The sequence below is a fragment of the Lepidochelys kempii genome, chromosome 8 (assembly GCF_965140265.1).
Source record: "Lepidochelys kempii isolate rLepKem1 chromosome 8, rLepKem1.hap2, whole genome shotgun sequence".
NCBI lineage: Eukaryota > Metazoa > Chordata > Testudines > Cheloniidae > Lepidochelys > Lepidochelys kempii.
The window spans coordinates 75,396,126-75,423,350 of NC_133263.1; the positions used below are offsets into that span (position 1 = coordinate 75,396,126).

Here is a 27,225-nt window from a genome sequence, read left to right on the forward strand (position 1 = left end):
TAAAATGCATCCATCACCTCGTGTTAGGTTAGGTCAGGTCACTTCAACATTTAGGATGTTTCCTGATGCCTGCAAATGCTGGTAGCAAAGGCAGAGATTTATTTGTTTACAGTACAATATGTCTATAGGAATAAAAATAGTCTTTTTGTTTGCAAATACCTTCTTTTCAGATGCAACATTTAAACTGTATTTAAAACAGATTGCACATGCACTCTGATCTCTCAAGGTTCTGATAGCATGGAATATAGGACTTAAAATGCTTTAAATTATTTAAGTCTTGGATTTAAGTGTGGTGTGGGTTTTCTTTTCTTTTTGCTTTGTTTTGTTTTTTTTAACTTGCCCTATTACGGGTGCTGTTAAGTTAGACATTCCTTATTTACTGAGAGGAGCGTAAACCCTTCCTGCAGTAAATCCTCTGTAGGACTGATGCATTAAACATGTTTGTTTAGTTATCATGATACTCATAAATATACAAGGTGTGCGCGTGCACACACACAAATAATTTACTGTGACACTTTTTTAGAACATGTAGAAAACAAGATCTCTTGAACTTAAACATTTGGGGGCATCTTTTCTTCCCAGGCCACCTGCACAACGTTCCCAGTAAGGTTAATGGGAATTATTTATGCACGTTAAACTGAAAACAATCGCTGGTTTAGAAACTTGCAGTGTTTGTAGCAGCCAGCAAAATACTAAATAGGTGATCACTCAGATTAAGGTTAAAACCTGCTCAATGAAAAGGTCATAGAATCATAGAATATCAGGGTTGGAAGGGACCTCAGGAGGTCATCTAGTCCAACCCCCTGCTCAAAGCAGGACCAATCCCCAATTAAATCATCCCAGCCAGGGCTTTGTCAAGCCTGACCTTAAAAACTTCTAAGGAAGGAGATTCTGCCACCTCCCTAGGTAACGCATTCCAGTGTTTCACCATCCTCCTAGTGAAAAAGTTTTTCCTAATATCCAACCTAAACCTCCCCCACTGCAACTTGAGACCATTACTCCTTGTCCTGTCCTCTTCTACCACTGAGAATAGTCTAGAACCATCCTCTCTGGAACCACCTCTCAGGTAGTTGAAAGCAGCTATCAAATCCCCCCTCATTCTTCTCTTCTGCAGACTAAACAATCCCAGTTCCCTCAGCCTCTCCTCATAAGTCATGTGTTGCAGACCCTTAATCATTTTTGTTGCCCTTCACTGGACTCTCTCCAATTTATCCATATCCTTCTTGTAGTGCGGGGCCCAAAATTGGACACAGTACTCCAGATGAGGCCTCACCAATGTCGAATAGAGGGGAACAATCACGTCCCTCGATCTGCTGGCTATGCCCCTACTTATACATCCCAAAATGCCATTGGCCTTCTTGGCAACAAGGGCACACTGTTGACTCATATCCAGCTTCTCGTCCACTGTCACCCCTAGGTCCTTTTCCGCCGAACTGCTGCCTAGCCATTTGGTCCCTAGTCTGTAGCTGTGCATTGGGTTCTTCCGTCCTAAGTGCAGGACCCTGCACTTATCCTTATTGAACCTCATCAGATTTCTTTTGGCTCAATCCTCCAATTTGTCTAGGTCCCTCTGTATCCTATCCCTGCCCTCCAGCGTATCTACCACTCCTCCTAGTTTAGTATCATCCGCAAACTTGCTGAGGGTGCAATCCACTCCATTCTCCAGATCATTTATGAAGATATTGAACAAAACCGGCCTGAGGACCGACCCTTGGGGCACTCCACTTGATACCGGCTGCCAACTAGACATGGAGCCATCGATCACTACCCGTTGAGCCCAACAATCTAGCCAACTTTCTACCCACCTTATAGTGCATTCATCCAGCCTGTACTTCTTTAACTTGCTGACAAGAATACTGTGGGAGACCATGTCAAAAGCTTTGCTAAAGTCAAGAAACAATATATCCACTGCTTTCCCTTCATCCACAGAACCAATAATCTCATCATAGAAGGCGATTAGATTAGTCATGCATGACCTTCCCTTGGTGAATCCATGCTGACTGTTCCTGATCACTTTCCTCTTGTGTAAGTGCTTCAGGATTGATTCCTTGAGGACCTGCTCCATGATTTTTCTGGGGACTTCATAGCTGCTGTTTTCAAGGGGTTTATTTGCTTTTCTGTATTTCCATTTCACTTCATTAATTTTGTAATTATTTGGGTGGCATCTCATTATCTGAAAATATTGAAGCATTTTCTTTAAATGAGCATTCTGATACTGAACTTCAGTATTTTTCAGCCATTAGTGTTTCATGGTCTGTGCCCTAACATTTCAGTTTTGCCATACTTTACCATGGGAAGTTGAATACAGGAGGCGTAATAGATGTGAGCGTGAATGTTGGCTTTGGCATGGAAAATTTGAGCCATTTTTTTCCGTTTATTTGATCAAATAGTCACCAGAAAGTGCATGGACTGGTCTGAGAACTAATACGGGAGCCAGGTTCCAATGTGTTCTAATTTTACCTCTAACACCAACTTTCTCTTTGGCGTTGGGCAGCCTCTCAGCCTCAGCTTCTCCATCTGTAAAAAGAGGATAATCTTTGCCTATTGTGAGCTGTTGGGAGAATTAATTCATGTTTGTAAAGGCACTGTGGAGAGATTAGCAGCAGAGAATTATACACAGAGATAAAATTATAAATAAAATTCTTCAAAGATGAAGAACACTGTTTGTTAATATAGCGGTGTAACACAATCTTAGTGGCAGATTCTGTTACTACTAAATGTTGATTTAAACTGCCCTGAGTTTCTTCAATTACACAGCTAATGATCAAAATACTAAAGGAAAAGAAATACAAAATTAATCTCATGTGACTACTTAGAATTTAAATCAGAATTCCTGGCAATACATTCACCATTGTTTTCACTTACATCTTCTTCCTCAATAATTTGAAGATGCAGTACCTGCAGTAAAGTGGCAAGTTTGTCCAGATCTCGCTGAATTAGTGTCTTGTTCCCAGTTTTACTACTTTTAAAAATTCAAAGCTGGATCTTTTTGAAGTATCTCTAGTAAATTTGGGCTATGATAATTTCCCCCATTGTGTAATGGCTGCTTCATGTGAATGGGAAATTATCATAGCCCAAATTTATAAGAGATACTCCAAAAAGATCCAGCTTTGACTCTTTAGAAGTAGTTAAAATTTGGAACAGAAGAGACACTAATTCATCTAGTTCTGGAGAAACTGAAACATAGACCATCTGATAAACTCTTCCTACCGTAAGACCTTGGCAACGTATCCTGAACCAACATTTTTCAGTTATTCTTGTAGAACTTCATAACAACAGATTATTCTTCATTCTCCATCAAAGTAATTTGTTTTTAGTATTGTAGAGTTTTGGATGATGGGTATTGGAATGGAATCCTGGGTCATCTAATCCATTCTTGTGCATGAGTACTGGATTTTCCACTCTACTAATCTCAGCTGTTTTCAAAAGAAAACTTAGATACACGTTTAGGGATACATTTTCAGACTTCAAGTTGAATATGTTTATGTTCCAAGTTTTCACACACTGAAGAAGTGAAAATACCAGTGTGTACACTTAAACAGTAATCTAACATCTGTATGCACCCAAGTTTTAGGCTGTTTCAAGTGCCTGCAGGTATGCTAAAGGTGGTGGGCCTGTGTATGGTTGCATGTTGTTTTATGCTGATACAAGTGGAGGGCTGGTAAAGGTCCTTTTGAAAATGAACCCCTTCACGTTAGGTATCTAACACCATCCCTTCATGAATTATTCTGTAGTCTAATGTACAAAGGACACTAGTGTGGCCTTATTAATGCTATATTTAGTGTAATAATTCATTCCCTGTTCGGGCCTCCAGTTGACCCCGAGTATCCAATGGTCTTTGGGACCAACCACAACCTTCAGATAAATGGAGCTTTGGATGAAGAGTTTACACATGCAGTACACTGAAAAGAGACTGACCTGTTGTATAGGGGCTGTGATTTAGGGCTGAGAATGTTCTCATCCAGGGTTACTATGTCTGTATACGCAAAAAGAAAAGGAGTACTTGTGGCACCTTAGAGACTAACCAATTTATTTGAGCATGAGCTTTTGTGAGCTACAGCTCACTTCATCGGATGCATACCGTGGAAACTGCAGCAGACTTTATATATACACAGAGAATATGAAACAATACCTCCTCCCACCCCACTGTCCTGCTGGTAATAGCTTAACTAAAGTGATCATCAGGTTGGGCCATTTCCAGCACAAATCCAGGTTTTCTCACCCTCCACCCCCCCCACAAATTCACTCTCCTGCTGGTGATAGCCATAGCTAGAAAACCTGGATTTGTGCTGGAAATGGCCCAACCTGATGATCACTTTAGATAAGCTATTACCAGTAGGACAGTGGGGTGGGAGGAGGTATTGTTTCATATTCTCTGTGTATATATAAAGTCTGCTGCAGTTTCCACGGTATGCATCCGATGAAGTGAGCTGTAGCTCACGAAGCTCATGCTCAAATAAATTGGTTAGTCTCTAAGGTACCACAAGTACTCCTTTTCTTTTTGCGAATACAGACTAACACGGCTGTTACTCTGAAATATGTCTGTATAGCTCTTGATGAGGTGTTGGAAGGGGGAGAAAGAATTCAGATTTGTTAATCAAGACGTTTAGTTAAGAGGGGTTGAGTTATCTGGGTATTTGCTGTATTGTATCAGCTCTTTTTTTTTTTTTTTATTTTGTAACATCATCACACTGAGTGTGTCCAGTTCGGTATTACAATTCATCCCATATATCCTTCTCTGCATTACTACATTCTGACCATTGGTCTCTTCTCTGGTACTTCTCATTATTATTTTTCCCCTAAGCATATTGCTTTGCATTTATCAGAATTAAATCTCAACTTGTTAATAATTATCCATGTCTCCATGCTCTCAAGATCCTTTTGCAATTTATCTCTGTCCTTTTTTCTGTTCATGATCCCTCCTAATCTGGTATTATGTGTAGACTTGATTTATACATTTACTTCAACCTCTAAACATTTGTTAAAATACACCACAGCCCTGATTTACCAAACTCCTTTTAATAGACGCTCAGTAATGTTCTTTTAGGGTTGTTCTAAACTTCTCACTCTGCTCTGGGACTTCCAAGCCCAGACTCAGTAAAGATAAGGCCAGCCATTTTTGCAGCCCTCCTAGATCTGACGAGCCTTTGTCAAACTGACTGACTTCCTCTGAAATTGGGGATAGCCAGGTCAGCAGTCTTAAAAGTTTTGAAAGAACCCAGAGCACAGACCTTCAAGTCTACTGCTGGCTGGTAGGAGTCTCACCAGAAATATTCAAAATACTCGGGTTGTCCTGTTTAGTGCACTGGTTCTGTAATCCATATTCGCTGGAGTAGGTTATTTGACTTACATGAGACTGCTCTGGTGAATCAGGGCTGCAGAAGAGGGTGTTGGATCATATTAAAGAAGTTCTGTATTAAAATCACAAATGAGTTTGATTCCCCATAGTTTAAATTCCAGAGTATTACTAATTAAGAGGTGTCTTGGTTTTTGGTACTGTTTCTCTCCCTCTGTGTGAATCTTGCAAGCTGCTAATTGTGTTAGTACATTCTAAGACAGAGTCTGTTCTCAAAGCAATTCACAGAGAGAGAGACTCAAAGCAATACTCTAACAACAGAAACAGCACCCAGAGACTCCCCGCCCTTTTGTTGTATTAACAATTGTGATTAAAATAGAGATAGAGGATGTATGTGGATGGATGCTTGGTGTGGATAATAACTGAATGATCAGGGAGGTGCCAGCCTAAGAATCCAGTGTCCATCGGCTAAAGAAGGCGTCAAGTGGAAATAACCAGAGGACCCCCGGAGGGCAGACTGGAATCCACCCAACAGCCTCAAGAATGGGAGAACCAAAGAACAAGATAACATCTAGCGGCACGGAGCCGTCAGGAATGTGCTATCTGCTGATTGATTCAGCAACAGCATGATGAAGCAATTCTCATAGACTGGCATAGGAAGAAACTTCTATAAAAATAGACTCTAAAAAGTGAGAACTTTGGGGTCTGATTCTGCAAACCAACTTCCAGGAGCATCAGATGAGCATCTGACAAGGCCCTGCTCCCTCCTCATGTCCAGACCACCTGGCCAGTGGCTTGGCATGAGCAACTCTAAGGCTGGTAACTATGATAACAACCTTGCAGAACCTGTGTGTGTGTGTTTGTATGAATGAATGTGTGAATAAATATGAGATTGAATGGAATGTTATAGCTATAACTAACTGCTTACTATGATTCTTTCTGTATTCACAATAAATGTGGTATTTTGCCTTTTTCCCTTTAATAAGATCCTGCTGGTTTTTATTTTATTGGTATAACAAGGGCACTTTCACAGTTCTGGGCCCATTATTAAACCTTGTGGTAAGTCAGTCAGTATCGCTTTTCAAATGTGATGCTGTACATATTAGAATTAAGGTTCTCATTCTGACAGCAGGGACTCCTACACAACTAATAATGTGACAGGTGCCATTAGTTTAATTGCTTTGGTTGAGGCATAGTGTCTTCCCATATCCAAAAAAACCTGGATAGACACCCCAGCCCCCACTGCCTCCTGTGAGCACTTTAAGGTATTCATGCTAGTATAGAAATCCAGCCATGTTTAATGTGGCTTTTCATCTTGTTTGCTCTGGACTGAAGTCTGTGTAGATTGTTATCTAAGTCAGCTCAGAAGTCGCTGGTCACTGAATTTGGCAATTTTTTCAACTTTTACCCACCAGAACTTCAGGAGGAAGTTGTGTGACAGCCAGAAGAGTCTGTTTATTTAGAGCAGGATGTTCGTCTGAAGCATCAATTGATGACTGTATATTCTTAAAGAAACAGGAATGAATTTTCGTGGGGTGGAAGTTCCATGTAAAACCTCAAGTATTTTCTGTTCTTAGAAATGAGATGATTTGCTGTACACCAGTTGAAAATGACAGTGAAAATACAGTTTCACAAAGATGCCTGGAATTGGCTGTCAAATAATGGCAAGGCAAACAAGAAAAAGGGCTAAAAGGAAAATGTCAGAGTGACTTTCATAATTATTCAAATCTCTTCTCTTCCCCTCCCGCCTCGCCCCCCCGTTATTTAAAATGACCTGTTGGGACCTTGAAATGAGAATCTGTTTTACTGACATTTGTTCTCTTGCACTCAGGGTGACCAGATGTCCCGATTTTATAGGGACAGTACTAATATTTGGGGCTCTTTCTTATCTAGGTGGCTATTACCCCATACTCCCTGTCCTGATTTTTCACACTTGCTATCTGGTCACCCTACTTGTACTGTGTGTACACAGATACTGATTTGTTATTGTAGGGTTCTTACAAGAACTGGGCTTCTGGCACTGAGGCACAGACCCTAAAAGGTATTTATTTTTAGAATTTTTATTTAATTTTTTAAAGGCATGTATGGTAGAAAGATGTCTTTTCCTTCTTTTCCACTCATGCATGCAGACACACACAATTTCAGACAGATACATTTGGTTTGCGTTCTCTGAAAATCAACTGTGGTTCCAGTTCTTGGCGTCACTGACCCATCCTCACAAGGTCTCTTCATGACATACTCTGGAGTATGTTGACTGCCACCCTGTCTTCAATTCCCTTGTCTTTGGAAAAGTAATTAAGAAAGTGATGGCAGCACTACAGCTTTAGGTGCACCTTTATATCATAGACAAGTTGGGTAGGTTTTATTATTTCTTCAGGCTCTAGTTTTTGTGCTTGAGCCACCATTTCTCAGGGTCATGAGAGATCATCTGTTTAGAGTTACTGCCTATAGAGACTCTTCGAGCCAGCAAGATTGGTATTAATCAGGGACTCAGGATCAGGTGTAGTACCTGAAAATACTTTTAACTTGTTTTTGGAAGCTGCCTAGATTTTAAATTGACACTGTCCCTTTAACAGCTACCAAGAAGACTGCCAGAATACAGTAATCATGTTTCCTGTTTACATGCCATTATAGTTTAAAATGAGAAATGTTTTCTGATGGCCATGGTCCATCTATCACATATGTGATGAGCATGAGTGTCAGTTAACATTGCTAGAAATGAGAGCTGAATTTGGTGGTGGTCCAGAACCCTAGTGATGGGAAAGAACTCTAATAATCAAACATATTATCTTGCTGGAAATAACCTTGATTCTGTGGCTTTACAGATTGGACTTCTATTCTTCCTGACTTTTTTCATTGTAGATATGTCCTCCACATACTTTTCTTTCAATGGTCTTTGTAATTATGTTCCTACTAAAGGCTGGAGTGCTTAACCATTAGAGATCTTTAACATGTGGCCTTTGTTATCCTCATGAAAATTTTGCTTTTTTTATAGTAACAGAAACATATCGTGTCAAATGAAGAAAGGGGCCTATACAATTCCATTGACAGATTTCATTTAAGCACCTGTTTACATGTGCAAAATTCAGATATGCATGTTCAAGTCAAGCAATTGAACATGATCTGTTTTGAAAGCACAGATGTATGTTGTGCACATACAAAATATGTAAATGTAATTTAGAGGCCCACTTGACAAGTTGACCCATTGTGGACATATTGCATTGCAGGGTCAGAGCTTATGACCCTGATTCAGAAAAGCACTTAAGCATGTGCTTAATACTTTTGACTTCAGTGGGACTTCGCTTTTTGAAAAGGGGTGCATTAGCAAATGGGGGGGGCCTCTATTTGTACTGCTTTTTGTTTTCTGGGTGCCTTGGCATTTATTTTTTTCTTGGATATATGTAGCAGTCCCTTGTTACCTATTATTATATGAAAAAACTCAAGGGAACAGGAGACTTGCTTTTTTTTTAAAGTACTCTTCTCTGAATAGATATCTACGACTTTCCCCTCCTACAACAATTTATTTGTATTTCAAAGTGATAGTTACAGGAAGGAAGTTACAGGAGGAAAAGTTGGCCACACAGAATATACCTGAGGTTATGCACACAAATAATGTAAACAGGAAGTAACACAGGGATATTAAATAGTAGTTCAAAGTTAAGCTGGTATTTGGTGCTATAAATCAATTTGTAAACAAGTAGAAGCCGGACAATGCAGGTCAAAAGACTATTTTCACAACAGTGATGCCATACTTAAGACACTTATGAGTTTCTCATAGTTCCTGGAAATATTCTTTTTTCTGTTTTGTAGATCCTGATCCTGGAAGCATTTATGCTTGTGAGTAGCTTTACCGACAGAAGTCGTCTCACTGAGCTGAGTAACTCTGGTTCCTTGGTTTTATTCAAATGCAATTCATGTCCTGAAAGTACTAAAATAATTCCCATATTTATTGTTTCTTTTAAACAATTCCATTTTTTATTTGTACCTGGAAGAAAACTTTGATCATGAAAATAAAAAAACACTGAATATTTGAAATAAAAATAATCTGGATAGCCGAGGATCTTCCCAGTGCTGATAGTAGAATTATGTTAAATAATGTTACGTGGAATCCCATTAATGAAGATGTTTCCTCTACATCCAATTGTAACTCCACATAAAAGTGAGTTACAGAGACATACGTGCCGCTCTTTCCTCATGCTGATACAGTATATGTCCACAATAATGTAAATACAGTCTCACACGTCCCCTACCTAAAGCTTGTCTCTTCATCTTATTTACTGAAATTGCTCACTTAGGCCCCAGTCCTGCAATAGGAGATCTGTGTGACCGGACTCTTATGCTAATACAGAGCCCCACTGTAGTCAGTGAAACTCCACATAAGAGAGAGGCTCAAGCCACATGGATATGATTGTAGCATTGGGAAAAGATGATCACATTTGTAAGTTGGGGAAGACATGTATTTGAATGAAGTTAAGACTTGGTAACGAAGATTGGATTTTTCAGTAAATGTCATTTTTTTATTTTTTAAAAATGGAAAGGCCTTAATAATTCTACTGTGTTTTTACATATCTAAAATGTAAAAATTTTAGTCTTTTATTTAAAAGTAAGAGTTCCTTCCCTTTAAAGAGCAGACTATGAAACACCATGTGTGAGACCATGATTGTTCCTCTAGTGCTTGTAATATCTCATTCACTACTAAATAGGCACCATTGTGTGCTGCTGTTTTCTCTGAAGTGTTCTGAAAAATATCTGGTTTCAGAGGAACAGCCGTGTTAGTCTGTATTCGCAAAAAGAAAAGGAGTACTTGTGGCACCTTAGAGACTAACCAATTTATTTGAGCATGAGCTTTCGTGAGCTAAAACATCTGATGAAGTGAGCTGTAGCTCACGAAAGCTCATGCTCAAATAAATTGGTTAGTCTCTAAGGTGCCACAAGTACTCCTTTTCTTTTTGTGAAAAATATCTGTTTCTTTGATAGATGTAGATCTTTCCGATCTGAAGACCTAGGAATTCAGTCACGTGCAGGAAACCCTAGTTGTGTCAACATGCTTTGTCACAAACATAGGAATCAAATAAGCAACACTCTGATGTCTGCTAATTCAGAAATTCCAGGAGATATAATAACCGACACATAACCTTTATTTCACAAACCATGGCATGCACTGATCTTACTTGTGCAAGTTGAAGTCACTAAATTGCATGCGCATTAATGGCACTGTTTCCACAGCAGTCGCTGCTTGTAGTCTAGTAGAAGCAAGAGGCCCTCATTCAACATCTGACCCTAGTCTAGTGCCTTAGTCACATGACCATCCTTCACTATTATTATTGTAATGGCATCACTGCCTTTAATTCTATGGATTTTCCCAAGTTATCATTCCCACAACTTCTGGTAATTAAATAAGGAGTGTGGTGGAGACATCCAAAAACAAATCTATTAATCTGCCACATTATGTTGATTTATGACATCTTTTAAAGAAAAGATGCAGCCGTAGAAATGATATTGTCACACTTTGGGAAATTAAATCCTAATTGTGGCTGTAGAGAATGGAATTCTAGAGTCATTTTGCAATCCTGGGATTTTGGGATCAAGTTGATGTTCGTTTCATAGATTTTCCCCAAATCCCATATGTTCCCAATAGATATAATTGTATTGGATTGAGTTAGAATCAGATAGGTGGTACTCTTTTGGGGTGGGAAGTTATGGCACCTAACTTTTGTGTGAGGTGGGAATTATAGGTAAAACTGGTAGTAAATTCTATGTTTAAGCTTGCTGGAAACTTTCAGTTTCTTAGAACTATCAAATTTTAACTATTCAGTCTGAAATTATGCATGCAAAGTGTCTGCCTCAGGCTGAATTGTTTTGAAAACTTTCAGCACAAATGGTTCAGCTGTTTCTGAGAATGAGACTGGGGGAAAATATGTTGTTTTGTCCATGTTAAAACCAATTAGTATAACTGTTTAAGTTAGTGCCTAGTGTCTAGTGCTTCTATGCTTTGGAGCAGGGATGAGAAATTAGGTAGGGGGGTTGCCTTTGGGACAGAGCTGTGCCTTTTATTGTTCTTATGAAACAAATTTGGCCAAGTTATAGACCTCAAAAAATCTCACTTCATGCATGCTCAGTTGAGATGGATTAGAGTTTCGTAGCTAAATTCTTGCAGATTCTGTCTGCACTGAGCATGCTCCAGCCCAGGACTGCAGGGGCTGAGTAGGACTTTTCCTGTAATTGCTGCTTCCAGCTGCTGCAGGTTGGTATTGTGCAAGGCACAGGAACTGAGAGCAGAGAGACACTCTGTCCTGTGCTCTCAGTGCTCCCCCAGCTGGTACTCGGTCATTGTGGAGGAACTGGCAACCTTACTTCAATGCAAAGGGGACAAGAACCAGACTGGGGGAGAAGGGAGGGGAATAGGGTTGCTGGGTGTCCGGTTTTTGACCAGAATGCCCTGTCGAAAAGGTACCCTGGTGGTGCAGGTCAGCACTGCTGACCCCGCCATTAAAAGTCCAGTTGGAGTGGGGCTAGCAGGCTCCCTAATGAGCTCCATGCAGCTCTTGGATGCCCCTGCTGTTCCTAGACGTAGAGGCGGCCATGGGGGCTCTGTGCGCTGCCCGAGTGCCGGCTCCACAGCTCCCATTGGCCGGGAACCATGGCCAGTGGGAGCTGTGGGGGTGGCACCTCCGGGCCAAAGCAGTGTGCAGAAGCCCCCCATGGCTGCCCCTGCGCCTAGGAGCCAGAGGGCCATGCCAGCCGCTTCCCGGGAGTTACCTGAGATAGGTGCTGCCCAGAGCCCACACCCTTCACCCCCTCCTGAATTCTGGCGTTTCCTAACTTTTGAGTGCTTGACTTTGCAACCTTAGTAATGTAATAATTCCTTTTATGAGTAGACCCTTTGACTAATTGACAAATTCATCCTGGGTGGAACTCCGCTGTAGCCAGTGCATTGGCATTATGTTTCATCAAATGAATTCCTGTAGAATTGTAGTCCCATTGACATCACTATGACTACTGCCTTGAATAAGGGCTGCAGGATTGGGCTCTGTGCCTTTAAATAGATTTAAAATAAACAAGAAACTTCCCCATGAAATGTGTAAAAGAATGACTTTCCCCTTAGGCTGCATTGTACGTATGTGAACAGTATTGACCTCTATTCCACTATGCAGAGTTAAGACAATACAGTGTTTTAGGTCCTTTTGATTGAAAGCCTAATTGTGTTATGAAGGGGCAAATGGCACAGATAGTTTCATTTCATCTTTGGGAGCCTACATTTGTATGTGGTTTAGGTCAGAGATGAAATAAGTTTGGTGGTCTCAGCCTCATGGGCTTTTGTCCATATTACAAAACCATCATATAATTTGTCAGGACTCAACACTGTTGGCAGCTTCTGCTTAGCAGGTGCCCAGAACTAGGATAGCAGATGAGGATTAAACTGTATTGGCAGAACTACATGGGGAAGTTTGCACGTAGTCTGCCTACACTATGTGCTGTAGCCAGTTCTTTTAAACTCTTTTTCTAAAAGTATTTACATTAAATAAAATAGAGCAAAAAAGAAAACAGAAAGCAAATTTTGTTCACTGTTAACTTAGAGGCCAAGAAAAGTATATCTGTTTGGAGCACAGATGCACTGTGATGGGCTACAGAGTAACAGCCGTGTTAGTCTGTTTTCGCAAAAAGAAAAGGAGTACTTGTGACACCTTAGAGACTAACCAATTTATTTGAGCATAAGCTTTCGTGAGCAACAACTCACTTCATCGGATGCATACTGTGGAAAGTGTAGAAGATCTTTTTATATACACACAAAGCATGAAAAAATACCTCCTCCCACCCCACTCTCCTGCTGGTAATAGCTTATCTAAAGTGATCACTCTCCTTACAATGTGTATGATAATCAAGTTGGGCCATTTGCAGCACAAATCCAGGTTTTCTCACAACCCCCCCGCCCCGCCCCGCCCCACACATACACACAAACCCACTCTCCTGCTGGTAATAACATGAGAGTTGCTATATTACAACAAAAAAACTTCAAATCCAGACTCCAGCGAGAAACTGTTGAATTGGAATTCATTTGCAAATTGGATACAATTAACTTAGGCTTGAATAGAGACTGGGAATGGCTAAGTCATTATGCAAGGTAACCTATTTCCCCATGTTTCCGCCTGCCCCCCCCCCCCCCCCCCACGTTCTTGTTAAACCCTGGATTTGTGCTGGAAATGGCCCACCTTGATTATCATACACATTGTAAGGAGAGTGGTCACTTTAGATAAGCTATTACCAGCAGGAGAGTGGGTTTGTGGGGGGAGGGGGGGGAGGGGTTGTGAGAGAACCTGGATTTGTGCTGCAAATGGCCCAACTTGATTATCATACACATTGTAAGGAGATTATCAAACACATTGTGCTTTCGATAAGCTATTACCAGCAGGAGAGTGGGGTGGGAGGAGGTATTTTTTCATGCTTTGTGTGTATATAAAAAGATCTTCTACACTTGCCACAGTATGCATCCGATGAAGTGAGTTGTAGCTCACGAAAGCTTATGCTCAAATAAATTGGTTATTCTCTAAGGTGCCACAAGTACTCCTTTTCTTTTTGTGATAAGCTATTCATTTTGTTAAAATATGCAGCCTGCTCTTGATATTAAGGATAAATAAAAGGAGGAGAGAATGTTGGCTAAAGTTTAGATTTGCTGGAGCTGGGCAAAAATTTGAATTCTACATAAAACTTTTCCTGGATTTTGTGAAAATTATTCTTTTTAAATTAAAAACCCCAAACACGCAAAAACATAAAGGAAGATCACTGCACCTAGATGGTAGTCTCCTCGGGGGGGCTTCTTCATCACTGTCTCTCTGAAGTCTTTTTGCTGGTTCAGTATTTGCCTATTGAACTTGCCCGTAACTGAGCTCTGATGATCCTAGTTGCCTCTGCTTCCCTGAGGCATCTTGAGCCTTACTAATGTTTTTGATTATTAAGAACAAATTGAAACTACAATTTCATATGTCCAGGATAAGTTGGACTTGGTAGCAAATAGATAGGGGAAGTTAACATGGGCAGCTGAGCAGCACAGACACGAATGCCTGGTCTACACTTACAAGATTTACCAGCATACTTGTTTTGATTAGGGGTTTGATCTTTTTACCAAAATAATTAAAATGGTTAAAGTCCTAGTGTGAATGAAGGTAGACTGGTATAAAGGTGACTGGTATAAAGCCTGGTCTACCCTAAACAGTTAGATCGACTCAGCTGCATTGCTCAGGGATGTGAAAAATGCTCAGCACCCTGAGTGACATAGTGAAGTCGACCTAACTCCTGGTGTAGATAGTGCTAGGCCAATGAAAGAATTTTTCCATCGACCTGGCTACCATCTCTCGGGGAGGTGGATTACCTACACCGATGGTAGAACTCCTCATGTCAGCATGTGTAGACGCTGCAGTGTCGCAGCTGCTTATGCCACTGTAGCCTTTCAAGTATAGATAAGCCCTTATAATCCCTATAGTTGTTCCTTTCTGTAAAAGAATATCTATACTATATATAGAGCACCTTAATACTAGCATAATTGTGTGTCCACACTTGGGTGTGGAAGGGTGGTATCACTAGCTATACTTGCACAGTTAAAGTGGTACAACTTTCTAGTGTAGAGAACCCCTTAGTAATTGTCCTACCAATGGGACAATAGGTAACGTGTATAAGAAGCACTTTGAAAGGCCTTTCTTTTAATGTGTATATTATCTCTCTCTATATATTTGTGTAAATTATTTACATTTAATGTAATCTGAAGAAGTTGGCAGCTGTAGTTTAAAAAGATGCTTTGGAGTAAGAGAAATGATTTAGCAGTCTTTGTCTAAAGTAAATGCTATATGAACAAGTCCTGTCCAGAAATGATAATAGTTGTAATAAAGTAAAATGGAGAACGCTTCCTAATTCCAGTTTGTGTGGGGAACTTTCTGACACACTTCTGCTAACTGTGGTGCCCTTTGAAGTTGCATTTGAACTACTTTACCTCCAGTAAGAGCCTATCAATATTGTTGTGTTACTTTAAAACTATTTAGGAGAAAGTCTTTCTGCTACACTAAAACATCTGTTAAAAATTAGTTGTACATAGTGCTGTTGCCAGGTGCTGAAGAATAGTTCTAATATAGTACATGTTGTACTTACTACATCTATAATAGTGTGTTTCTTACTATATCCAAACCTATTTTTCCATGATCCAGTACTGAACTGCTGCTAGCAGTTCACTTTTTTTGCTCTGCTGGCTGGTGTGTCTGAATGGAGACCCAGCGTAAGAGGATGCAAGTTTACTGGAATTGCATCCTCTTACACCAGATCTGAATTTGACCTTTAGTGTTTTAGTTCTAGAGCAGTGGTTCTCAAACTTATTTGATTGCACTCCCCTTCTTTGTGTCTGTGGTAATTTACCTCCTCCCTCTCCCTCCGCCACACAAGTACATATATGGATATGCGGCGGTGGTGCTTCACTTGAATCAGTTTCAAGTTCTTTATTTTTCATTTGAGTTGGGGGGTTTTCCGTTGCATGAATGAGCCAACTATCCATTGTAATAAGAGCAAAAGTGAAACTGTGATTGTGGTCCATGCTTACTATTAAATGTGTACACCATGTCGTAACAAACAGATTAACATATAGAGGGCAACAACTTTGTATAATGCTATGCAAGCTTAACAGAAATCCATCAAAATGCACAGCGTCATCTGAGGACCTGACTTGTCCAGAGGAATCAGTTTTGCTAGTTGTTCATTGCTGTGGGCAAAATGTACACAATAAGTTTTTTTTTTTCTTCCCTAAAGCTGCTTGCTTTCCTTGGCGCTGGTGGGTGCTCGCGCTCCCCGGACCCTGCCCTTGGTCCTGCCCAGACTCCACCCCCTCCCTGCCCCTCTTGGACCCCTCCCCAGATCCCCACCCCAGCCCCGCCTCTTCCCCAAGCGCGCCGCGTCCTGCTTCTCCCCCTCCCTCCCAGCGCTTGCTGCATGAAACAGCTGTTTCACGGTGCAAGCGCTAGGAGGGAGGGGGGAAAAGCAGGACGCTGTGGCATGCTCCGGGGAGGAGGCAGAGGCGGAGCTGGAGTGGGGGGGCGGGGAGTTGCTGGTGGGTGCAGAGCACCCACCAATTTTTTCCCGTGGGTGCTCCAGCCCCAGAGCACCCACAGAGTTGGTGCCTGTGCCCCCTAGAATACATTTTGTGCTCTCCTCGGGGGACCTGCCCCCCATTTTGAGGACCTCTGTTCTAGAGATATAACAGACTCTAAAGGTGGCTTGCAGGGGAGGAGGGGCGAAAGAGAGGGGCTGCAGATTATATTTTGATATTCTGTAAACTCTCAAGCTTTCATTTTATGCACAATACTTTAGCGGGCCTTGAGATTCACAAGTAAAACTGCTGTGTTAACAGAGGTTGGATCAGGTCAGCTTTTATGTCTGGTTTTCAGAATGGACCCTAGATCCTCTTTAAAGATTGTATTTGTATTTCAATACATTGCTTTGCTTCACAGAGCCTATAGTACTGAAACCGGGGTAAAATCCTGGACCCGTTGAAGTAAATGGGAGGTTTGTGATTCACTTCAAAGTGGCCAGGGTTTCCACTCTGAATTGTTCATAATACACACTATATTATAGGGATACTCTCAAGATATTTTAAATAGTTTGTAACAAATATTAAAAGAATAGGATTTGGACTCCTTGATTTCTAAGCTCTTTGGGAAAGGGACTGTCTCTTTAAATTTGTACAGTGTCTAATACAGTGAGGTCTTGGCCTCTAGGCACTATTACAGGACAAATTAATAATAATAATAATAATAATAAATAAAAACAGACTTCTATAGGCTGCTGGTTCCTGGCTGTCTCCTAATGGGAAGTGTGCAAGGGCAAAGGAAACAAATGCATTGGGCCCTGCATTCTAGCCGTGTAGCCCTTGCTGACTCTGAAGCTGCTGTGCTCTCACCTCCTTTTTGAAGAAACCTGGTTCTCCTGTCAGGGTGGTAGGTTGTAATGGTCAGCAAGTTATGCGATAGTATTCGTTTTTCTTAGGTAAAACATGTTGGGATCAAAGTAATCCCTGGCTTAACTCCCATAGTTTCAGTGGGATTATGCTAGGGGTGAAACGAGCTGAAAGCTGCTGTTTGGTCAATCTGAGCCTCTTTCTGTAGGGTCTGGAAGGGAACATCAGGGCTTTGCTAATGACATTTACTCTATTCAAGTGACTACTGCTAGTTTTGTTAACTTAAGATTTCACTGTAACAGCATGGCTGTCAGCTGTGTGATGCTTTGGGGTGTCTAGTACCACCTCCGATTCCAAGTAAAGGACACAGCTGAGTTTCAGAAGAATGAGTATAACATTATGTGCATATTGATTTCCTACTTAAAGTTTTTAACTGTATCAGAAACCAGTGGTAAAATGAAAATAAAAACCACTTGATGCTTCTCCACACTAGCTGAAGAATGTATTTTAGATGACGGTTTCAAGTGAGAAAGCAGGAAGATCTTGACAAATATTCCTTTTGCTTCATTATGGAAGTTTTAACAAAAGCTTTTGTTAATCAGTATTTTCTTTCTCAAAGTTGATCACAAAACTCTTCAAAATATGTAACGTTTCTAGGCAGAATTTCTCTTAGGGTGCAGGTATATATGTTTTATTGAGTCATCTCTGTTACAGACTTGCATGTACACAGACATGCTCCTGTCTCCCTTTCTGGGCCAAATTTTGAAAAATTAGTGCTTAAGTTGCATTTGTAAGAAGAAGTAAGTACCCTTGAAAACCAGAAACTGTGGAATGGGATTTTATATGCAGATGGATACTTGCACATGCAATTGTTTGTTTTATGTGTGCAGATACATACTATGAGTGTAATTACCATGTGCAGAACTCAACTTTTCCTGTCTTTGAAAGGTTGGCACACTCAGTTTCTCAAAAGCTGTTGGTTCCCTAAAACTGTAAATTGCAACCTATTAATTTCATATTTGTAACACCCAAAATCTTTTAAAGAGAGTAAAGTAAACCTTACAAAAATAAGACGAAAATCTGAGTAAAATATGTGGCTGCCATTTTGGATTTACAGTCCCTGCCTGAAGAATATTTTCTCTTTATTTCTGGAGGAAAATTAAGGTAACTTGTCTCCTGTGGACAAAAAACCCAAACAACTGAAAAAGCAAATACTTCTCTAGAAATGACATAATCCTACATCCCTTGTTTTTAAAATCATGATTTTACTCATAGATGAAATTCATCCTGGGTGGAACTCCACTGTAGCCAGTGCATTAGCATTATGTTTCATCAAATGAATTCCTGTAGAATTTCTGAATCTCTTATATTGGATAGTAGGACTTAGTGGAATGTTAAGATAGGCTGATCTTCTCATCACACTAATTCTGTTCATTAGTATGTATTATCAAAATAACTTGTAACCTATGGATAATGATTAATTATGAATATTGACTCAACAGGTTTTAAAGTATTTATAGACAGAACTGAAGAAAAGCGGTATGCTTCCATATATCTATTCTAAATGCAATTTAGATCCAATTTGTATTTGGTCAGAGGAAAAAGGGTCAATTTTATACTTGCAGCTGAGTAATTACGTTCACCTAAGTTCTCCTTCAGTGCGTCTTGTTCAGTTTTTGTGACTTGAAGAAATGGCGTGATGTAGTGTGGTGTATGCTCTTGGGGTTAAATCTCCTTTTTCTCTTCTGCTTTACTGAACAGCTGTCTTAGTATGGGCAGTGTAACTTGATATAATAGCATATTTTTGCCCTGGTCTATTAGCACAAATTTGTAACGGTTGTTTTGGAAAATGTGCTATGAATTTATTGCAAGACCTTCACACTAGAGTAGTTAATTCAACTTTACAAATTCCTGGCACTTGACTTTCATCTTTCTTAACAAAACTGAATCTGTGACTTGATGCCTTGAAGTCAGCAAAACAAATGGTACTTTAACAGCGGTGTTTACTTTGATCATTTTTCAACATTTGTGCTCTAGCCTTTCACGTAGTACAAATTGCTTTACCAGAGTAATGGGGCAGGAACCCATGGACTGTTTTTGTAGTTTGGTTGCTGTGGTGATATTCAGCCTTCCATGAAACTATCATCTCCAGGGAAACAGAAACCTTTGCAGCTGTCTTAACCTTGTAGATACTATGTATGTTAGATATAAGCCTTAAAAGAGCTTTTTACAAACTGTATAGACAGTGGTTACATGCATAATCACCCACACAAATATTGTTTGCTAGGTAATACTTGCTTTAGTTTGATAGCTGTGTCCCCTATAAAACATGTTATGTTTTTGAACTCGTTTAATAGTTTTAAAGCCTTTTACAGCATATATTAAATGATTTTTCTAACTGACCTGACAACTAGACCTTTTGTATGTATCATTTCCCACCTGCAACTATATATTTTGTTGTTGAAACAATTGCCAACGGAAGAATGATTTTTTTAATGAATTTGCCATCATTTTGAGTATATGCATTTTGGAATAGCCCTAAAGTTAAATTTTGTCTATGAATGAGTTACTTGGGGGAGTGAGTGAGTGTGACCCAAAGGAGGCGAAGAGATAGGCAGACAGATTCTGGAAGAACAGAACTATTTTGACATACAAAGCTTCTGGGACTTAAGCTTAACTGAAAGGACTGTTGTTTAAAAGCATGCCCAGAAATGTTAAATGAATGTTTATGAAAATGTTAACTGTGATACATCAATAATCTAAGTGAAACCTTCATCAAGGGAGGATACTGGGACATGTGCGTATTACTAATGCATAAAATGCTAATAGTAATTCCAAGGGAAATGGTGAGAGCTCCATCATTTAGGGCATTTTAAAAGGAGGCTGGATAAAGCAATATAAACTATGTTGTAGCTGGCTGGTAGATGAACTAGATGACCTAATAGCTCTTTGCCACATTTAATTATTCACTTTTTATTTTATGTTGATATTCTCTGAGTTAAGTGCTCAGATAGAATTACAAGCGCCATCTAAAATGGAGGATGACTGCTTAATAGTTGTTGGCTAAGATATTATGATGCTGAACGGAATAAAAATGTAACATATATAAATTAAATTAGAAGGATGGATGGGGGAGTATCGCTTCATAAGGCATCATATAAAATACAGTAACTTCCCTACTGCTTTCAGGTAAATCATGGGTGAAATTCTGGCCCCCTGGGTCTTCCACTGTGAACTTCAGTGGAGCCAATTTTTGACACTATGTCTTCATAGCTGTTTGTACAGAGCCTAACATGGTAGGGCTGCGATTCTTATTGGGGCCTCTTGGCACTACATAATATAAATATTTAATAATAATAAGCATTCAGTCTGAGGAAAATACAAAAAGAGAACAAGAAGGAAAAACTTTCTATTTAACTTGTCTCTTCTGCTAACATTTTCTTTAAATACACCCTGGCTTACTGGTTTGAAATGGTCAAATACTCTTTTATTAATTTGTTTATGTAGTACTTACAGTATGCTAGTCACTGTCCAGACATTGAAGAGGGGGAAGTCCCTGCTTTGAGGAGCTCACAGTCGAAGAACAGATAGACAGGCACTCAGAGGTTAGGAGAAGGGGAACAACAAATAGGGTTCTTTTTATTCATGTATGCTAGATTCATTGTGAGCAGCATGGCAGACGTGGTTTGTGAAGAGGGACTTAGATGTATGCGAATGCCCTCAGGGAGGTGGTACCATACATAAGGAACATTGTCAAGGAGGCAGTTGTGCAAGAAGCTGATGGACAAGCAGAAGAGGCTGGGAACAGTTGGCAGAACCAAGGTGGCAAGAAGCTTGTCAAGGTCGGATAAGCAGAGAGGGGCAGAGTTTTACACAGAGATTTGAATGTGCTGACATAGCTTACACTTGATGCAGTAGCACTTTGGGAGCCAGTGGAAGGATTTGAAAAGGGGAGTGACATGATCAAAAATGGCTGCCACACTGCAGGCCAGAGGGATGGGGAAGATGGTGATGTCAACAGCGTTACAGAAGAGAGGCAAGTGGAGAAGTTCTTTGCTCAGTGTGCCTCAAAAGAAAAATAGGAGGAAACTAACCTGACTCTGGATCAAGACCTAAATTAAATATATTGTAGAAATCGCATTGTACTTGTATTTAGATTATTAGTTCAGGTTTTAAAATCTGACAGACCCATTAGCAAAAAAATAGCAAATGACAGGAATGGAGGTGGGGGATAAGGGGCTAATGGAGACTCACTGACTTAGGTGGGACCTGAGGAGTAATGAGATGGAGAGTGTGGAGTCCGGATGGCTCTGCTTCTAAGAAACAGCTGGGACTGAGGATTCTATCCACTCTGGTGGAACATCATGACAGAGTCTTCTAGAAAAGTGTGTGCATTTTTTTGCACGTTATTTCCATTGAGTCTGGGTCTAAGAGGCTTCCAGGCCTACGTTTCAGATAAGTTTTGTTTTGTTTGTTTTTGTTTGGAGAGGATAACAATGCAAAATTGTGCTGGTTTTGTGTTTCGTTAGAGAATTTTCACAAAAAGACAGATTTTACTTGTGAAAAATTCCTTTTCAATTGTAACTTTCTGTGACTTTTCCCAAGGACCAGCGTGCACTTTTCTTTTGGGAATGTGGGAAGACTGACATATAGTTTAACTCCTCCCCATCCCCTCAGCCCAGCTAGGAGCCACAAGACGGTTGCAAAGAGGGCAGTGTTGTGTCTATATGGCAGGTGGGCCCATGTGCTGAAGCCTGTGGGGAAAAGCCAGATTCAGCAATGATGATTAAAAAAAACTAAAGAGTAAAATAGCCAAAACCTACTGGAATAACAACCAAGAATTCTTATGGCACATCCAGTTAGGGTAATCCCTCTGACTTTCCAGCTTCAGCAATATGGTTTTTTTTTTTTTTTTTTTCTTTGTCTCTCACAACTTTGCTGACAAGCAAAAATCTTCAGAAAGTCTAAGATGGAGTCAAACTTTGTACTTCATTATGTGGACTCTAGTTATTAGTTTTGAACACAGTTGTTTGAGATCAGTTTAAATATAGATAATGATGTAGCTTCATTTTCTTATTACCCATTGGACCTGTACCAGGTGCTGCAGAGATGGAATTTGCTGGGTCTATTAGTAAAACTTGACAAATGCTTCTTTTGTCATAGACTTGACTTCTGTGGTTTAAAAAACAAAACAGCAAACCCCAGAGGTTCTAAATAGTAAGAATTCTTACTAATTCTCTGCAGTAGAAAGACATTCAACAATCAAGTATTTTGCATTCAACAGTGTATATTGTGTTATGAGTTCTAAATAGAAATTCCCTATTAAAATCAGCTGGGAATACTTCTTGTAAAAAAAAACCAGGACAATGTGGGCTAATAAATTAATATTATTTTCTAATCACGGGCATTCAAGTACCTGTTTCTTAATTTTTCTATATAGAGGGTTTTTTGAGGTATTCTCTTAATTTTTTAAAAAGTCATGGAGGACTTATAATTATGATTTATTACCTTACTTGGTAGGAAAGGGGTATATTAGAGTCAACAGGGTCCAGAAAGAATCAGCTGTCATTAATGGGTGGAAACGGCATCAAGAATAGGGTTCCCAGGCATCCGGGTTTTGACCAGAATGCCCAGTCAAAAAGGAACACCGTTGACTGGGCCACTAAGGGCTTGTCTACACTGGCAATTTACAGTGCTGCAACTTTCTCGCTTGGGGGTGTGAAAAAACACCCCCCTGAGTGCAGCAAGTTTCAGCGCCATAAAGTGCCAGTGTAGACAGTGCACCAGCGCTGGGAGCCACACCCCTCAGGGAGGTGGGGTTTTTTTAGAGTGCTGGGAGAGCGCTTTAATGTTGCCAGTGAAGACGTGCCCTAAAAGTCTGGTCAGTGGTGCAGCGGGGCTAAGGCAGACTCCCTGCGTGCCCTGGCTCTGCGTGGCTCCCAGAAGCAGCCAGCGTGTTTGGCTCCTAGGCTCAGGGGTGGCCACGGGGTCACCGCACGCTGCCCCCACTCTGAGCGCTCCCATTGGCTGGGAACTGCAGCAGCACCTGTGGGTGCGGGCAGCACACAGAGCCCCCGGCCCCTCTGCCTCAGAGCCAGAGGGATCTGCTAGCCACTCCCAGGAGCTGCCTAAGGTAAGCATGGCCTGGAGCCCACACCCCATATCCCCGCCCATTCCCCAATCCGCAGCCCCAGGTCAGAACCTCCTTCCCACACGCTAACTTCCTCCCAAAGCCTGCACCCCAACTCCCTGCCCCAGCCCTGAGCCCCCTCCTGTACTCAAATTCCCTCCTGGAGCCTGCATCCCACACACCAACCTCCTGTCCCAGCCCCTTCCTGCACCCTATACACCTCAGCCCCAGGCCAGAGCCCCCTCCTGTACCCCAAACCCCTCATCCCCTGCCCTACCTCAGAGCCCACGCCCCCTCCTGCACTCCAAACCCCTCGGCCCCAACCCGGAGCCCCTCCTACACCCCCAAACCCCTCATCCCTGGCCTTACCCCAGAGCCTGCACCCTCAGCCGGAGCCCTTACCCCATCCCGCACACCAACCCCCTGCTCCAGCCAGGGCCATCCTTAGGATTTATGGGGCCCTATGCAGTATTATTAAACTGGTGCCCCTATGTCCGACGCCAGCATGTGTATTTTAGATAAGGGTGGTCTTTTGAAGGATTTATTTAAAAAAATATATTTCTGAAGATCCAAGCATTTAAGGCTAAAGATGAATATTCAGATTGTGCATCTAAAAATCTATGCAAGGATTTTTTAGAGATATGATTTTATAATCTTCAGCAACACACTAATGGAATATTTTTAAAGCATGTTTAATGCTAAATCAAATTTAAATTTAAATGCTAAATTTTAATGTTTAACTAACATGTTCTGAGTAAATATTACCATAATGCACAACTGTTTTTGTCAGTAAATTCAGAAACTGACAAATGCCTATTAAATGGCTTCATTACCACTTGAATGGCTCTTTAACAGTTTCAATGTTGTGCTAATAAGTCTGGCAGACTGGAAGGCTTTTTCACTTTTAAGTATCTGATCCCCTCCTGAGGAAGACTCACCAGGCTGCAGCAGCCAGCTGAGGTGGGAGCCTACAGGAAGGGTCAGAACAGGTATAGGAAGAGGCGGGAGGGAAGACATTAGGACCCAGGGGTGCCCCAAATTTTCGGGTGCCCTACGCAGCCACATATGCTGCTGACATGGGTGTGAGATGGCAGGTGCATACACTTTCCAGTAGTAAATATAACTTTCTTCTCTCTCCTTCTTCGTGTAAATGATACTCTTCTCCTCTTTCTCCCCCTGTGCCCAAAGGTCCAGATAAATCACTAATGATTGATAAATGCAAAGTAATGCACATTGGAAAACGTAATTCCAACTATACATATAAAATAATGGGGTCTAAATTAGCAGTTACCCCTCAAAAAAGAAATCTTGGAGTCTTTGTGGATAGTTCTCTGAAAACATCCACTCAGTGTACAGCGGCAGTCAAAAAAGCTAACAGAATCTTGGGATTCATTAAGAAAGGGATAGATAATAAGACAGAAAATATCATACTGCCTCTATATAAATCCATGGTATGCCCACATCTTGAATACTGCGTGCAGATGTGGTAACCCCATCTCAAAAAAGATATATTGGACTTGGAAAAGGTTCAGAAAAGACCAACAAAAATGATTAGGGGTATGGAACGGTTTCCGTATGAGGAGAGATTAATAAGACTGGGACTTGTCAGCTTAGAAAAGAGACGACTGAGGGGGGGAATATGATTGAGGTCCATAAAATCATGACTGGCGTGGAGAAAGTAAATAAGGAAGTGTTATTTGCTCCTTCTCAGAACACAAGAACTAGGGGTCACCAAATGAAATTAATAGGCAGCAAGTTTAAAACAAACAAAAGGAAGTATGTCTTCACACAATGTACAGTCAACCTGTGGAACTCTTTTCCAGAGGATGTTGGGAAGGCCAAAACTATAACAGGGTTCAAAAAAGAACTAGATAAGTTCATGGATAGGTCCATCAATTGCTATTAGCCAGGTTGGGCAGGGATGGTGTCCCTAACCTTTGTTTGCCAGAAGCTGGGAATGGGCGACAGGGAATGGATCACTTGATGATTACCTGTTCATTCCCTCTGGGGCACCTGGCATTGGCCATTGTCGGAAGACAGGATACTGGGCTAGATGGACTTTGGTCTGACCCAATATGGCAGTTCTTATGTTATGTGTGGTTTGGTTTGGTTTAACCCAAAATAACAAATTCTCCAAAGTTCTCTTCCCTGGGTATCCCCTTTTGGCTGCTCTCCACTCAATGCCAACAACGAGGTTTATCCTTTTCTTTGTCTCCTGCAGACTGAGTTGCTGGCCACGCTTGCAACTCTCATCTTGCCCTTTGAATGTGAGCGTGATCAAAGGGGAGGATTTCATCTCCTCCTCAGTCGTTGGGTGGATATCTTCACTCTCCAAGCAAGATTAATATGTTGTGCTCCCCCAGCCAGCTACCTTAGTGGCAGAAGGTCTTTCGCTGTCTTTGCAGCACATCCTGTTGCTCTAAAGAAAGCAGAAGGCACTACAGATTGATCAGTGACCTGTGGACATTGCTGGCTTGGGGAGAAGAGGAGGCAACTGGTGATCTGTGTGGCAAAGGCTTGTGGGATATAGTGGTAGAGCATGGTCTATTGGCTGGAGAACCCTACCTATATAGAACCTTAGTTTGATAGACTGTACCAAGAGCCATTATAAACAATGAACCTTTATTGCAGCAGTGTAGCTGATTTGATTACTCTTTGTGATATTCCAAATACTAGCTAGTCTCAAACTTCTTCATAGTGTGAATCACACAAATAGTCTCTTAGGCACTCCACTCCCATTAATCTTTATGTGGAACACCTCCCCTCCCGTTGGTGGCCATGTGGGTCATCTAACTTTCCTTTCATTGTCTTGTGGGACCACCTTTACGGAGGCAGCAATCCCCTACTGCTGTTGATATTCTCCTTAGAAAGAATAGAGCACTGGCTTTGTTCCTAGCCTGTTGATCACAGATGATTCTTTCTGTTCCTTTGTTCCCTGCAGGTCTAAGGAAATACAGGGGCTTGGTTATAAAGCCCATTATTTTGTACTGTAAAGTCCTGTTTATCATACCTTTTTCCACATGGCCATTTCAGAAATTCTACTAATTTTCTTATGTATTCCTTTGTAGGCCTAGATTTCTGCTGGAATCCCTTCTCTAGGAAAGTCAGGGCTGGTATAATGCTATCTTCTTGTGTTACTGGACTTGTTGTTCCTCTTGTGTGTGTGCTTTGTTTTTGTTTGGTGGTGGTTGTTTTTTGTATTTTCCAGGTGTGATTTCAGTCCCATCAGTATCAGCAGGTTCAGGCCTCTTGCTAGACAACCTCTGCAGCCTTTCATTTAGAGATCAGAAATCTGAGCTCCCCATGCAGGTTGCAGTTCTTTTGGTTTATCTCTGTGTTCTCTAACCCTCAGCTTTAGTGGTTTGACCTTCTGCCCACACTATTTTTGATCAGCTTTTGCCAAGGTTTTCTTAAATACTTTTGCAGCATCTTCAGAACATAAATGTCAGCACAGACTGACAGTTTGGGAAGGGCTAATCCATCAGTCCTGGGTCAGAAGGTCTGAATTCTAGAAACTTTAATGTATGTAAAGATGACCTGTTACTCAATCAGAGTTTTATCTTTCATTTTGTTTTGAACAGTTAGAGGGAAATAGTCACATCTTTTTCTGTTGCTCTGCAGGTCACGTTACATTTGAATCCCATTTCCTCAGTGCACATCCACCATAAGCCTGTGGTGTTCCTACTGAACTCTCCTCAGCCCCTGACCTGGAAGCTAAAAACAGAAAGATTGGCATCTGGAGTCCGAAGATTTTTCTTCGTAAGTATACCAAGTCCCCTGCTGCTCTGTAACACAGCACGTGGAGTGAATAGTATTCATTTTGAAGGATTTTAAGCGTATCTTTAAAAAACTTAACAGAAGATCAAGTTT

General features: G+C 40.9%; 1 protein-coding gene across 7 annotated transcripts in view; it reads left to right on the forward strand.

The window, feature by feature from the left end:
* Nucleotides 1-27,225, forward strand: part of TGFBR3 (transforming growth factor beta receptor 3) — a 178,411-nt gene that overhangs the window by 84,080 nt on the left and 67,106 nt on the right. For 5 of the 7 annotated variants that reach the window (XM_073357091.1, XM_073357089.1, XM_073357088.1 and 2 more), the window contains 2 exons: nucleotides 9,107-9,133; nucleotides 26,977-27,114. In XM_073357091.1, the coding sequence (XP_073213192.1) occupies nucleotides 9,107-9,133; nucleotides 26,977-27,114 (165 nt within the window). The remainder of the gene's footprint in view (nucleotides 1-9,106; nucleotides 9,134-26,976; nucleotides 27,115-27,225) is intronic. The other 2 variants (XM_073357090.1, XM_073357093.1) reach the window with 1 other exon arrangement.